Raw genomic sequence first — 16,544 nt, 5'->3', positions numbered from 1 at the left:
TCTTTTCCCCCAAGTATCTCTAAAGTTTTCAGAGTTTATTAATTACAATAAATATTAAGGATTATGTTCATAGAAAAAGAAAACATATTAGTTAAAACTATTCCTGGGAAGTCTGGATTTCATTGGGGTGAAGGGTGAATAGCAATAAATCTGTAATATTGGCAAGGGAAAGTCAGTTTCCTTATTTTTCCTCTGTAACACTGGTTCTCAAACTGTGATCCCATGGCCAACGCCATGTGCATTACCTAGGAACTTGTTAGAAATACAGATTCTTACCCTGAACCCCAGATCTACTGAGCTGAGCAAGGTGTGGAGTAGAGCAGGGGAACGAGAGAAGAGGCAGTCATTTTTTTTCAGATGCCCTCAGTGATTTTGATGTAGGCTGAAGTATGAGGTACATTGGTATAAAAGAAAAAAAGCATGTATGTCTCAGACTATAAAATACATGGTTTCCATTCAAACTCCAGACATTTGATTTTAAGACACATTATCTATTTCCTGGTGCTCTCATCACATTATCTGGTTAATAACTTAATCCCATAGCTGGCCTCATGAACATTATGTGATGCTTGATTATTTGCTCTATTGACAATCTCCCACCTCCAAGTGATTTGGATACATGCTTAAGTTTGAGAACCACTGGTCTATAAGTGTAATATATTGGAGGCAGACCAGTTAACGTAATTTGAGAGGCCCGATGCAGCTTGAAAATGCAGGGTCCTTGTTCAAAATATAAGAATTTCAAGATGGTGACAGGAGGAGCCTTACATCAAGTATGAAGTCCTATTAAACATAGGCCTACAGCTACACAGGTGGAACACCCAAAGAGGAGTCTTTGCTTGTGTCTAACCATACCATTTTATTTTCGAATGGAAGTGTACAGTGCTATGAAAGAGGGCCACATTTCCTACTCAGACATTACCTCCTGTGCTGTCAATCTCCACAGACAGACCATACTGTGGCTTCCCATCTTCTCTCAGTGTTGTCTTCTTTTTAGCAGGCCCAATGCATTTGTACTTCAAGACCCAATTTAAGGTCCCCATCCTCTGAGAAGTCTTCCCTTATGACCTTAACTCACTCAACTCTGTCTTTCTAAACTTGTCTTTAATGGTTTTATTACAAATGTAGCTCTTTTTAAAATGTTAATGATGATCATTGTGTTCCTCTTGTTTCTTATATCAGAATATAAACATCTTGAGTTGTGAGATGGTGTCATCATCATACAATGGAAAGAACATGGGATTTCAAACTCTATAAAGCCTGGGTGTAAATACCCTCTCTTGTTCACTAGCTGTGATACCGGTAAATTTGCTTTTGAGTCTCAGAATCTTCATTGGAAAAATGGGATAATAAGACCTACTGCACTGGGTTGTTGTGAGGACTAAATGATATATGTAAATCCCTGGGCATATATGTGCTGTGCTAAGTTGCTTCAGTCATGTGTGACTCTTTGCAACCTATGGACATGAGCCTGCCAGGCTCTTCTGTCCATGGGATTCTCCTGGCAAGGATACTGGAGTGGGTTGCCATTCCCTCCTCGAGGGATCCTAACAACCTAGGGATGGAATCCGAATCAGTTATGTCTCCTGCATTGGCAGGCAGGTTCTTTACGTTGGTGCCACCTAGAAAGTTCTCTTATATAAATGCTCATAAAATATTATTTCATTTATTGGATATCTCCCTCCACACATCTGATTTTGTTTTAGCAAACAGTTGCTAAACACAAAAACAAATTTCAATAAATATATGCTTGTTGGAAAGTGTATGTATTTTTTTCTTGTATTAAATTACATGTACCCAGGAAGAAAAACAATTTTACATTGAATTACTTATAAAACGTTCATTATCTCCAACTTGTTTGTACATTCTTATATTCAAATTTTGACTTTTATAAAAAATTTTTAAAACTCTGTACAATCCTTTATATTTTCAAAGTATTTTCACACCTATTATGAACTCTGAGAGTTGGTGATGGACAGGGAGGCCTGGCTTGCTGCGATTCATGGGGTGGCAAAGAGTAGGACACGACTGAGCGACTGAACTGAACTGAACTGATTATGTTATTGATATTAACTTACAGGGTTGAACTGCTACTGCTAAGTCACTTCAGTCGTGTCTGACTCTGTGTGACCCCATAGACATCAGCCCACCAGTCTCTCCTGCCCCTGGGATTCTCCAGGCAAGAACATTGGAGTGGGTTGCCATTTCCTTCTCCAATGCATGAAAGTGAAAAAGTGAAAGTGAAGTCGCTCAGTCGAGTCTGACTCTGTGCGACCCTATGGACTGCAGCCTACCAGGCTCCTCCATCCATGGGATTTTCCAGGCAAGAGTACTCGAGTGGGGTGCCATTGCCTTCTCCTACAGGGGTGAAAAGAGTTTTATTTCCAATGAGAATAAGGGAAAGATTGGAACAGACAGAGTAAGAGATTGCCTAAATTACACACACTACCAGTGTAATTAAATATCCACTAATGTGTCCTTGAAACTGGGTCTAAACTCATATGCTGACTCTTTGCCTAATATTTTTTCCATCATACCAAATCTGTAAAGGACATACAGGAACAATTATTTTAAATGATTAAAAGAGAATAAATGATACTATTTCTTTTTACGTTGGGCATATACTGGGCATTCTATTTCTGCTGAATTAAACACGTAAGTTGCCTATTACAGTTCTTGGATCACTGCAGTACATGCTCAGTAGAGTGTGTTATTTAAATTCCTATTTTTGATAAACTTATTTTAAAGGAATGTTTTTTTTCCCGATGAGAATTTAAGGAAAAGGGTCATTATTTTTAAGACAGTTTCAATTTGGGGCCTAGCAAGTCATGCTTGAAAGCTGTTTTTTTCCCCACGTGAATTATTACACTTCCTCCTGCCTGACTAGCGCAGCCTACAACCTTGCCTACCAAACTTACGACTCAAAGGCCCCAGAGGACTTTCTGTAGCCTTCCAGCCATAGCCCAAACACCCAAAGGTTCTCCCACGTGAAACCACCAAACACAACCTCCCAAGCCCAAGGTCCGCTAAGGCGAGAGCTCCCATATAAAGGGCGAATGAGAGGGCAGCGCCCCCGCTTTGCTCCCACCCCTCCCCGTCTGCAGCATCCAATCGCTTTTCTCTGTTGCGCGGTCGGCTCCTGGCATTGGCCGAGAACGGGACCCGCGCGGGACCAGTGCGCACGGGCCGAACTGGAGACTTGTCCGTCACGTGCGGCTGCCCGGCCACCCCGCCTCACAGCGCGCCTGGCTGGGCCGGGGAGGGGGCGGGGCCCGGGAGCTGCTGCGCCTGCGTTGTGGGCGTTCTCGGGCAGCAGCTGCCGCCGCCGCCGCCGCCGCCGCCGCCGCCGCGTTTGGGTGTAGAATCTGGAATTCCTGCGCCTCGTTAACAATGAAGCAGAGTTCGAATGTGCCGGCTTTCCTCAGCAAGCTGTGGACGCTTGTGGAGGAAACGCACACCAACGAGTTTATCACCTGGAGTCAGGTAAGGGTGAGGGCACCGCGGCCTCCGAACCCCCTGACTAACGTCCTCCGCTCACGCTCTCTCCCGCGGGGCTGTCTCTCGCGGCCTGCGGCTCGACGCCCTCTGCGAGGGCCCGCGGCGCGGGGGCGGCGGGGTGGCGCGGGCCTCGGCGTGCGGCCTCGCGGGGGACCCCGGTATTGTTCGCGCGGGGAGCCGCGGGGGTCCCGGCCGGCGCAGAGGGCTCAGGCCGCGGTGGGGGAGGGGCGGCCCGCGCGGGGCTCCGCGGCCCGGGAGACCCCGTAACGGTCCGACAGGGGCGGCGTTCGGAACCGGCCCGGCGGAGCCAGGGCGGCCGACGAGCCCAGGGCGCGGGAGCCACGTTACTGCACACTCATCCTTCGTCCTCCCGCCCGGCTCGCGGGCTGCGGCTCGCTGGGGGCCGGGCAGCCCGGCCGGGATCTTCGACGCGGGGTTTCTGCAAGGCAGTCTTCACCTCCGCGACCTGATTCTCGTCCCTGAATACAGACACACAGCCCGCCTCGCATCTGAGATCATTGTGAGGACGGCATTGCTTATCCGTAGGTTTTAAAAATACCGTGTTATAGAAAATGACACGTTATTCTTTGACGATTCTGAGCCATTTGTGTAAACGGATTTTTTAAATGATTCTTTTAATAAAAGTGCGAATGGACAGGTGCTGAATAACATAGTGAAGAGCAAAAACGAATCACTAAATTTCACTAAACTGTTGCCGGCAGGGTAGTATATAGATGCCTTGATAAGTGGTTTGATCCCAGTTCTGCCGCTAAACAGGCTTCTTATCTCATTTGGCCCAAGTGTCTGATGGTTTACGTAGTTACTTCAAGACCCCCCTGTAGTTCCATATACTGATTCTGATTAGAATGATTATTATATAAACAGAGCGTTTGCGTTAGAATATTAAGCTATGGAATCATTTTGTGAAGGGGGGTGGAGTTCTCTTATCGTAGATACTCATCTGTTTTGGATATTATCTTGTTTTAGAGGTCTGGAAAAGAGTAAGTGAAAACTGCCTGCACAGTGCCTGACACCTGTTAGGTGCTGAGTAAATGTTGTCTTACCTCTTGCTCCCTTCTTTATTTCTTTCCTCTATTTTCAGTTTTATTAGTTACTTTCATATTGACAGAGGGCAGTATATTGAGTTTTGGCTACTCAATATACCGTATTCGTGCTGTCATTTGTTCATTTTCTTTATCTCTCTCTATGACTTAATTTTCCTCAAGGTCAGTATCATGAACTGGATGTTGTATTTAAAACATTTGATGAATTCTGTGCAATTGTACAAAGAAGGGGTGAAAACAGGAAGCCAGCCACCAGTATACACTTAAAAATAAACATATGTCTCATGCTTTTCATCAGTCATAAGGATTAAAAGTTGACAAGGATGGATCAGCACGGACTGCTGTTACTCAGCCTTGTGCATGGAAGACTGAACTGAGAGTCTGCCCACTCCCTGCTGACTTTATCACACCTATTTGTCTTGGATGTGCTTTGTTTTTATTGCCAAGAAATAGTACCTAAAGATATTGGTAATTGGTCTTAATTAAGGCGTACGTCAGTGGCAGGTCTAATAGATTTTCATTAGTCAGAATATTTTAATAATGTTTTTTGGGGGCAGTATCAAATATGTAGAGTTTAATGCTGCTGGTACTCAGTCGCTCAGTCATGTCCGACTGTTTGTGACCCCATGGACTGCAGCCCTTCAGGCTCCTCTGTCCACTGGAATTTTCCAGGCAAGAATACTGAATCGGGTTGCCATTTCCTACTCCAGCGGATCTTCCTGATTCGACCCAGAGATCAAATCCACGTCTCCTACATTGGCAGGCAGATTCTTTACCACTACTCCACCTGGGAAGCCCCCGTAGAATTTCATACTAATCCATGAAAGCATCATTTTATGAATTCTAAGCCAGATAAACAAGCCACTTAGAAATCATTCTTAGTTTTTCCTTTAAGTCAAAGCTTCTTTTTTAGCTACTCATTTTTTAATACATGGTGGGACAGTTAAAACAAATTCAGTGAGGGAAGGGAACAGTATCTGTGCCAAGGGACACAGTAGGTACTTAATGTTTGATGAAGCAGTGAAATCCATGGACTATGTAGTGGAAGTGGTAGGAAAGAATAAGGTAGAATGATGCTTGAAAAGAATCTTAAAAGATCATCTGGTTTAGTCTCATCATTATATAGATGAGGATTGAGACTTAGGCAGGTTAGATTATCTATAAATACAAGGCTAACCATTATTGGAGGTAGGGTTCTAATATAAATTTCTGATCTCCCAGATCATTTTCCATCAATAGCACTGCAGGTAATACAAGTTGTTAGAATAGTTAGTCTTATATCAAAATGTTACTTCCACAAGTCAGTGGACAATTCTGGATTAATGCTGTCTAGGGCTAAGCTTAGGAAAGCTGTCTTATGCTCCCACAGATTTTTTAAAAACACTGTTAACAATGAAAGGTAAAACTTTAATTGAACAATGATGCTAGATGGAAAAACCAAAATAATTTACTCTTCATCTTTTAAAAGTTGCTATTTATGGTTGTTTCTGGTTTCCTTCAAACTTGTTTTGCTGGACTTCTGTTGAGGTAATTTAGCATTTGTACTATCTGAGTGAAAATCATATTAAGACTTTTTAGAAATAGCAGATGTTTTGGAAACCAGGCAGTCTTTTATGTAATTGTTTTCACTTGTGGAAAATAATTTACTCCTGTAGCTTGAGTATAAGGCAAGGGGAGAAAACTCTTACCAACTGCAGTTTGAAAAGTTTGGCTTAATATTCCTGAAGACTTACATAGCTTTAATTTTCCTTGAAGTTTGTAATATAACAAAAATGAAATATCCCCATTCATGTCATTAATTAAAAAATATAATATTCTCACCAATCAAAATTTTATACTGTTACAGACTCAGTAGAAGTTGTACATCCCCCAAAGTTCCTCATTGATACTTCTTTTTCCTTTCTTTTTTGTTCTTACATTTCCTATAACTTCAAAGTTTTATGTAGCTGTTTTGGCTCTGATAGGAAGTCTGTTATCAGAATCAAGGACAGAGATAGTACTGTTGGACAAATTAAAACTGTTTTAAATGTAACAGAGCCCTAAACAGAAAGCACAGGTTTAGCTTGGTAGCAACTGGGGAAACTTGATATTCAGGGACAAGAGGTTGTGGAAGCTGAATGGAAGTTCTTGCCATTGATAGTGAGGAACAGCCTTTACTGTTACTGATACATGATACTCAGTGTGTGTTGAAGTGAAGCAGTATTAGAAAAGGACAGAACTGGAGGTCATTGTTTTACCAGAGTTGTTAGCTTTGTCTCAGTTCTTCAGGTTGCTTGAGAATACCAAGAAGTGATTTCCACCAAAGACTTCTTACTCATTTGTTTCCCCTTTTTGTGCCCTATGGCAGTTTCTATTTCCCTGTCCATCTCAAGTCAGCAGAAACAAATCAAGGAAATAGGAGGGAAATGAAACAAAACTAAAATTTGTCCAGTGTCTCCTACTTGTTTCGGATGAATTTGAACAATAGATCCCTAGATTTACCAATGTTATGGTATTGTTTTGACCTTCCCAGCAAACATTGTATTATTACAGTATTCTCCAGTGAAAACAAGAAAGGCCACAAATATGGCAAAATAGAGGTTAAATCCACTTTAGATGAGCCTACAGAAAAGTTGACCGATTCATTGGCAAGTACTTTTTTATTGTATAAGTAAGACAGAATGGGACTTCCCAGGTGATGCTAATGGTGCAGAACCTGCCTGCCAATGCAGGAGACAAAAAAGACATGGGTTCAATCGCTGGGGTTCGGGGAGATCCCCTGGAGAAGGGCATGGCAACCCACTCCAGTATTCTTGCCTAGAGAATCCCATTGTCAGAGGAGCCTGGCAGGCTGCAGCCCATATGATCACAGAGTCGGACACAACTGAAGCAACTTAGCATGCACGCACACAAGAGAGAATGAGCTAGAGGCTCACAAGGAATAATTGGTAAACATTAAGAAATTATAGACTGGTTGTTTAAAAAATAATACCAATTTCTGTTTTGAAAACCATTTTAAAATAATGGAGCTGGAGTATTATTATTAAAATTATTTTGGACATTTTAAACCAAGAGTACCAATCTTAGCAGAAACCGTTATTACTACTCTTTGGAAACTTTAGGTAAGGCCTGAAGAGAGGCTACCATCCTTCCCACCCTTCTGAGATACAAGGTAAAATGTATCAGGAGAGTTCTGTGTTACAGTACTTAAACTTCACAAGTTTAAACAGCAGTAAGGTGGAATTTTTGTGTACAAAGAGCTTATTTACTAATTTTGAAGCAGAGACTGAAGGAATACCATAAACAGAGACACAGAACAATATGAGTGAGTTAGGGTTGTGTGTGTTTGAGAGAGAGAGCAGATATAAACAAGAGGCATTCATTTTTTCATTTGTTATATATAATCCAAGAGTTGAAATTATAAAAATATAATTTAGTCCACTGTGACCAAAGGCTCATCATTCAGTCACTCCCAAGTAGTAGTTGTGAATCTGTTATGACAAGACAGTGTGCCTAGGTAATAGGAATTCATTCAGTAGTGAAAAAACTAGCAGTCTTTATGGAGCTTACATTTTAATGAAGGACACTAGTAATTAAAAAGTAAGCAAACACAAATAATAATATAATTTCAGTTAGTGATAAGTAACAAAATAAAGCAGCGTAAGGAGAATGTATCAGTTTAATTAGGAGACAGAAGACACAAGTATTTTGAACAGAGGAAAGTTTAATAGGATTAACTAACTATATCAGGAGAATTAGACTAAAGAAAACTCTAAAGAATATAAGAATAGTAGTTTTAAGAAGCAGCCATCACTGGTAGGCTTAAGATCCAGTGCCCAAGTAAGAGCCCTTCCCCCCGTGTTCTGAGACCTTGTTGGAGAGAGACTATCTCCATACAATGTCTCACTAAATGGCAGAGAAGTCACTGATACCACACTCATGGAACTTACTAGAAATCCATCCTTCAGAACTTGTGGGAAATATGCCTTTTAGGGCAGGGGTTGGCAGATTATGGTCTGTGAGCCAACCATCTGTTTTATAAGTAAAGTTTATTTGGAATACAGCCAAGCTCCCTGGATTTACTTATTGACCGTAGTTGCTTTCTTGTTACAGGGGCAGAGTTCTGATTTTATGACCTGCAAGCCTAAAATATTTATTACTTGAACCTTTAGGAATACGTTTATCTGTCTGTGCTCTAGAGTACCAAGGAAAGGTGTTCATGGGGAGATGTCTGGCCAGAGCTACTCCAGTTTGAAGCCTCCCGAAGGAAAGGGAGTGTTGGGGGAAGCTGGCCTTAGGGTGCTTCTGCCGCCCATGCACTGCGAGAGCTATGTGCTGGAGAACCTACACAGCAGGAACATAAGTTCACACTGGAACCAGGAGGGGAAGCCCCTTCCTCTTATAATATCTGTATAGTATCTTCTATGACAAAGCTTAACATCGGACAAAAAATAAAGATACTTAAGACTCAGCTCCATGTTTGCAGAGCAGACACTAAAGAATGAATTTGGAGCAGTAAATTCATGACTAACCTGTAAAATGACTGGAATTTATTATATTTTAAATAGAGTGATGAGGAAAGCCTCTTTGGGGAGGTGACATTTGAGCAGAGATCTGAATGATTAGAAAGGATAGGCCAGATAGACAAAAGGGAATGGCAAATGTAAAGACCTTGGGCATGGCATGTTCGTACAGTTGCAGAACGCACATGTGGTTGGATTATCTTTAGATATCATGGAGAGAGAGGTAGGTAGAAGCAGATGTTATAGGGCCTTAGGGCATGGTAAGGAGATTGGAAATGAAGGAACTAGATAGAAAACATAGGTTTCCTCTAAGGTATCAAAAATAGTGTGGCTGAGACTAGGATAATAGCAGTGGAGGTGGTGAGAAACTTTTGGATATAATATCTATGTTGAAAGCAAAGTCACAGAACTTACTGATAAATTTGTCTGGAGTTGAGGGATAGAAAAGAATTAAAATGAGTCATATATATGGTCTGAGCAAAGGATAGATGATGGTACCATTTGCTGAGATGTGGAGATTCAGAGAAGTACAGGTGGGATTCTCTTTGGCCACAGTAACTTTGAGATTACAAATAGATTACTAGTATTACTTTAAGAGAGTTCTGTTTTGCTTGCATTTTACTGACCATACTCAGTCATATGGTCACACCTTATTTCAAAGTAGGTAGGGAACTGCAGTGTTGGAAAGGAGAACAACATGAATGCCGTCTATACTCCAGGACCTTTGAGTGGCAGTGTTGAATAGGTTATTTCGATAATATAAAACTCTGGCAATTCCAGGTGGAGTTTGGAGGATGCGGGTGGTAAAGCCATGGGACTGGATGAGATCATTCAGCAAGATAGATGAAGATCGAAGGACCTGAAAGATAGGGTATTCCAATATTTAGAGAGTATAAAAGACAAAAGAAAAAAAAAAAACAGCAAAAGAGATTGAGAAGGAATGGTAAGAAAGGAGGAAACACAAGGGAGTGAGGTCATATCAGTTAATGGAAGAAAATAGTTTCAAGAAAGAGGTGATCAACGATTTCAAATGCTGTTATGAATAGTCTTATGTATCTCTTCTGGTATATATAAGCAAACATTTCTCTAAGGTAGTTTGAAGAGTGGAATTTATGGAAAATAAGATATGAAATGTTCAACTTCAAGATCAAATTATTTTCCAAAGTCAAATCATCTTGTACTCCTATGAGCCATGCATGAGATTTTCCATTAATTTGTCCCTTCAAAACTTGATATTCTCATTTTTCTGAATTTTTATCTGTCTAGTGAGTATAAAATACTATTTCAGTGAGGTTATATTTCCCTGATAATTAATGTGTTCAAACATCTTTTCATATTTATTGGCCATCTGTGTGTCCTATTGTATGAAATGTTTGACTATTTTTCTATTGGGTGGTTTATCTATTATTATTTATAGAAATTTCTTATAATTCTGTGTGTTTTTTGAATGTATGTGTTGCCTATGCCTTCTCCTGGTTGTGGCTTGTCTTTTTTTTTTTTTTCCCTTTATTTTGATGAATATAAGTTCTTAATTTTAGTATGATATATCTGCCTTTTTGTGGTTCACAGTTTTCATTTTTTCAAGATGTTTTTGCTTACTTACCCCGAAGAGAGAGAGATACTTTTCCATCTCTCTTTTTTTTACTTCTGAAAGTTTTAAAGGTTTGCATTTTGTACCTAAATCTTTAATTTACCTGGAATTGATTTTTGTTTGATCCATTTCATTGCTCTCCACATAAATATTTAGTAGTTTTAACCCCCTTATTGAATAGTTTCTTCTTCCTCTAGTGATTTGTGTTGCTACCTGTCTTACAAGCAAAATTATATGCAGATAAATTGTGTTTTTGGGGTCTAGGTTCTCTATTTTGTTCCATTGGAATGTTCTAATTTATCCTTTTTCCCATGTCATATGTCTTATTTACTGTAGCTCTGTAAAAAGTCTTGCTTTTGGGAGGGCAGCCTAGTCTCAGGAGTGTCTTGACTACTCTTGCTCTTCCATATATGTTTTAAAATCATGTTCTATTGAAAAAAATCTATTAGGAGTTTTAATTGAAATTATACTGAGAAGTATAGATCAGATTAGGGAAAATAGATATATTTATGATATTGAGTATTCCCACGAACAGGGCGTATTTCTAAATTCATTTATTGCTTAATAAAGTTTTATGTTTTTTTGCAGTTAGGTCTTGTACATCTTTGTTAGACTTTATAGATGTTTTATACTCAATAAAATATAGATATTTTATAATATATAATTATATATACTACTAGGTATAGATAATATATAACATAGGTAATATATAATAGATATCTTATAATATCATTTATAATATAAATAAAGCTAAAATTAAATATAGGTATTTTATATTCAATTTATTTAAAATAAATTGAACAATTGCTGGTAATTAGAAATACAGGTAACATTTGTATATTGATAATAAACCAGTGAGCTAATCGTTTTATGATTTTGGATTCTGTAAGTGTACATCCATAGGCATCTGGATATGACAGTTTTGCTCTTTAAATTATTAGCTGCTAGAATTGAGGGGTTTTAATTTACCATATTGGTATTGATAACAAAATTAATTGGGTAATTTAGAGGGCACAGGGCATGCCAGGATGGAAACTACAGGAAAAAGTTGATGTTGGGGGAGTAGGATGATAGGTTTGAAATAGACAATAGGTTGAGAAGATTGTCTCAATTTTAAAGAACATCAAGTTCTGTAACTCAGTAAATTAAAGAACATGGTGTATAAATGTTAACGATTGATAATTCAAGGGGGAAATTTGATATGGTTCAGGGGCAGAGGCATAGATGTGATAATTATTATATGTAATAAGGTTAGTAATTAGATACACTGGTGTGGCTGAGATTGCCTAAGGAAAGAGTATAAAGGTATCATGATAAAGGATAGAAACCTAAAAAACAAACTTCCTCTTGATAGGTGGAAGACAAATGAAATACGAGAGATAGGAGACCCAATGTATAGTTTCAAAGCCATAAGAGCAGAGCATTTAAGGAGGGGAGTGTCTGTAGTCCCAAATGAAATGCTACAGAGAGGTGTAGGAAGTTGAGAACTGAAAAGAAGGTATTGAACTTGATGTTTGACGTTTTAGAAAAAAGTTTGAGTAAACTGAGAAAAACTGAAAGCAGTTTTTAGTGAGAGTAAGTAGCTGGGCCTGAATTGGAGAAGGAAGTTTTATGTAATGAATAAAAAGACAGATAGGGTGTGTAAGAAGAAGTCAAAGGTAGAGAGAAAGTCCTTTTAAGATAGAGAGAGATGTATGCACTTTAAAATTTTAATAACCACTTCCTAATAACAGTGGTTATTGCTAAACTTAAAATTTTGCCAGTCTAATAAGTGAAAATCATTATTTGTTTTGTTGTACATTCTATCATGTATGAGACTCTACCTTCTTCCCTTGCTTATATTGTATTTGCCAGATATGTTATTTGGCCACCTCTATATGTAAGAAGGACTGAGAATTGTAGCATCAAACAAAACTGTGTTGTTAGTATGAAATTAGAGCATCATCCATGTTGTTGCAGGTGGCAGGATCACTTTCATTTTTTAAGGCTGAGCAGTTTCATTGTGGATAAATACGTATATGTGTGTGTGTACATATATATATACACACATATATATATCACAGTTTCCTTATCCATTCTTCCTTTGATGGACACTTAGGTTGTTTTTGTGAGGTTATTGTGAATAATGCTGCAGTGAACACAGGAGCACACATACCTCTTTAATGTACTGATTTCATTTCCTTTGGGTGTATACTCAGAAGGGCCCCTGGATCATATAGTAGTTCTGGTACTATGAAATATATAGTACCATTTTCCATAATGACATTACCAATTTACATTCCCACCAACAGTGCACAAGGGCTCTCTTTTCACTGCATTTCTCGCCAACACTTATTATTTTCTAAAAAAAATCTTTTTTTAGTAGTAGCCATCCTGACAAGTGTACATCACAACAAACTGTGGAAAATTCTTAGAGATGGGGCTACCAGACCACCTGACCTGCCTCCTGAAAACCTGTATGCAGGTCAAGAAGGAACAGTTAAACCGGACACGAAACAATGGACTGGTTCCAAATTGAGAAAGGAATACATCAAGGCTGTATGTATGTTGTCACCTTGCTTAATTAACATATATGCAGAGTACATCATGTGAAATGCTGTACATATTTCACATGATGGTGGGGTGGATGAAGCACAAGCTAGAATCAAGATTGTGGAGAGAAATATCAATAACCTCAGATATGCAAATACCACCTTTATGGCAGAAAGCAAAGAGGAATTAAAGAGCCTGTTGATGAAGGTGAAAGAAGAGAGTGAAAAAACTGGCTTAAAACTCAACATTCAAAAGACGAAGATCATGACATCTGGTCCCATCGCTTCATGGCAAATAGATGGGGAAACAATGGAAACAGTGACAAACTTTATTTTCTTGGACTCCAAAATTACTGTGGATGGTGACTGCAGCCTTGAAATTAAAAGACGCTTGCTCCATGGAAGAAAAACAATGACAAACCTAGACAGCATATTTAAAAGCAGAGGTATTACTTTGCTTTCAAAGGTCTGTATAGTGAAAGCTATGGTTTTTCCGGTAGTCATGTATGGGTGTGAGTGCTCGACAGTGAAAAAGGCTGAGCGCTGAAGAATTGATGCCTTCAGACTGTGGTTCTGGAGAAGACTCTGGAGAGTCCCTTGGACTGCAAGGAGATCAAACCAGTTAGTCCTAAAGGAAATCAACCCTGAATATTCACTGGAAGGACTGATGCTGAAGCTCCGCTAGTTTGACTGTCTGATGAGAAGGGCCAACTCACTGGAAAAGAAAGCTGCTGCTGAGAAAGATTGAGGGCGGGAGGATAAGGGGGTGACAGAAGATGAGGTGGTTGGATGGTGTCACTGACTCATTGGACATGAGTTTGAGCAAGCTCTGGGAGATGGTGATGTACAGGGAGGCCTGGCATGCGGCAGTCCATGGGGTTGCAAAGAGTTGGACGTGACTGAGCGACTGAACAACATCAACAGCAACAATCCTGAGAAGTATAGGATAATACCTCATTGTGGTTTTGATTTGCATTTCCCTGATAATCAGTGCGTGCTAAGTCGCTTCGGTCATGTCCGACTCTTTGTGAGTCTGTGGACTGTAACCCATCAGGCTTCTCTGTCCATGGGATTCTCTAGGCAAGAATACTGGAGTGGGTTGTCATACCCTCCTCCAGGGGATTTCCCTGTCCCAGGGATCAAACCCATGTTACTTATATCTCCTGCATTGGCAGGTGGGTTCTTTACCACTAACCTGGGGAGCCTGCTCATCAGTGATTTTGAGTATCCCACATACTTGCTGCTCTTTTGTATGTCTTCTTTGGGAAAATGTATGATCAAAATCTTTGCCTGTTTTTTAATTGGGTGTGTCTTTTTAGCGTTGCGAGAGTTCTTTTTTATGTTTTATATATTATCCTTTTATCAATGTATTTGTATTTGTAAATATTTGTACAATGGCACCCCACTCCAGTACTCTTGCCTGGAAAATCCCATGGACGGAGGAGCCTGGTGGGCTGCAGTCCATGGGGTCGATAAGAGTCAGACATGACTGAGTGACTTGACTTTCACTTTTCACTTTTCATGCATCGGAGAAGGAAATGGCAACCCACTCCAGTGTTCTTGCCTGGAGAATCCCAGGGATGGGGGAGCCTGGTAGGCTGCCATCTCTGGGGTCGCACAGAGTCGGACACAACTGAAGTAGCAGTACTTGTAAATATTTCCACTCATTCCATTAAGTTGCCATCTTATTCTGTTGATTATTCTTTGCTGTGCAGAAGCTTTTTAGGTTGGTGAATTAGCTTGGCTGTAATAGTTATTTCACCGTGTGTGAGAATATATGTCAAATCATCATATACACCTTGTTGTTTAGTTGCTAAATCATGCCTGACTCTTTTGCGATCCCGTGGAGTATAGCCTGCCAGGCTTCTCTATCCATGGGATTCTCCAGGCAAGAGTACTGGAGTTGGTTGCCATTTCCTACTTCAGGGGATCTTCCTAACCCAGGGATTTAACCCATGTCTCCTGCATTGGCAGGTGGATTCTTTTCCATTGAGCCACCAGGGAAGCCCACTGATGTACACCTTAAATATATACAATTTTAGTTTTAAAAATAAGAAAGTAGAGAAATCTGAAGATAGGGTAGGCAGCTAGCAGTCCCCGTGAATAAATTTTTTAATTTTTACCTTTATGACTTCTTTTTCTTTTTTTTTTTTTATGGTGCTTTCAGAAGCTTGGTTATAAAAAGTGAGGTGGCTTTCAGTTATCAGTGAGCTTCTGTTTTTTCCTTCCAAATGGAAAGTTTATTAACTAATCCTTTTCCTCATGGTTTGAATGCTACCCTTAATTATTACTTATCAAATTCTCAGATAGATTTGTTGCTGCTTCTGTTCTCTCTAGTCTGTCCATTCAGCTATTCCAACTTTAGTATCCATCTTTAGTATCAAATTTTGTAAACACTATAATTCTATTACCTGTAAAGGATAGGATTAACATCTCTTTCTCCATTGTTTTCAGTATTTTCTTGCCTATTTGTTACATAATTGTCTTTATGAAATGAACTTTAGTGCCTAGTATTTGGTCATGGTAGCACCTCTTCATCTTGTCTCCAAAACTTTTTTTTAAATTGAGACAGAATTTAATATATTGGTTAACTTAAGGAGACTTGACATCTTTATAACACTATTTGAACCTCTGTAATTTTTTCTTAAAGGTCCTTTTTTTTTTTTTTTTGAAGTATTTATTTATTTGGCTGTGTCGGGTCTTAGTTGCAGCCTTGGGATCTCTCTTTGTGGTACAGATTCTGTAGTTGTGGCATGAGGGCCCAGTAGTTGACACATGCGGGCTTAGTTGCTCCTTGGCATGTGGGATCTTAGGTCCCTGTCTTGGGATCCATCCCCTGAATCGCAAGGTGAATTCCTAATCACTGGACCACCGCAGAAGTCCCAATCTTGTGTATTTTTATAATTTATTTTTAAATTCTTGAATTTTTATACTATTGGAATCTTTATTCCATTTTAGTTTAAAATTAACCATTTTTACCATTTTAACCATTTTTAAATGTACAGTTCAGTGACATTAAGTACATTCACTGGTTATGTGATCATCACTACCATCCATTTCCAGAATGTTTTTCGTTTTCCCAGAATGAAACTTTGTACTCATTGGATAATAATTTCCAATACCCTCCTTCTTAGCCCCTGGTAACCATTCTTCTTTCTGTCTCTATGAAATTGAGTACTCCAGATACCTAAGGTAAATGGAATGATACAGTATTTGTCCTCTTGTGACCAGTTTAACTCAGCATAATGTCTTCAAGGTTCATTCATACTGTGGCATGTGTCCTTCCTTTTTAAAGATGAATAATAGTCAATTGTACAATGTATGTGTGTACCACATTTTGTTAATCTGTTCGTCTCTC

The 16,544-nt window shown here is 39.5% G+C and overlaps 1 protein-coding gene across 2 annotated transcripts in view; it reads left to right on the top strand.

Moving 5' to 3' along the window:
- The first annotated feature begins 3,287 nt into the window (after positions 1-3,287).
- The window catches only part of HSF2 (heat shock transcription factor 2), a 39,794-nt gene continuing 26,537 nt past the window's right edge, over positions 3,288-16,544 (top strand). For both annotated transcript variants that reach the window (XM_019967137.2, XM_019967136.2), the window contains exon 1: positions 3,288-3,483. In XM_019967137.2, coding sequence (XP_019822696.2) covers positions 3,391-3,483 — 93 coding nt within the window. In that variant the 5' untranslated portion in view covers positions 3,288-3,390. The remainder of the gene's footprint in view (positions 3,484-16,544) is intronic.

Source organism: Bos indicus, chromosome 9 (assembly GCF_029378745.1).
Source record: "Bos indicus isolate NIAB-ARS_2022 breed Sahiwal x Tharparkar chromosome 9, NIAB-ARS_B.indTharparkar_mat_pri_1.0, whole genome shotgun sequence".
In the NCBI taxonomy this organism is placed as follows: Eukaryota; Metazoa; Chordata; class Mammalia; order Artiodactyla; family Bovidae; genus Bos; species Bos indicus.
This window is presented reverse-complemented; position numbering and strand designations above follow the sequence as displayed.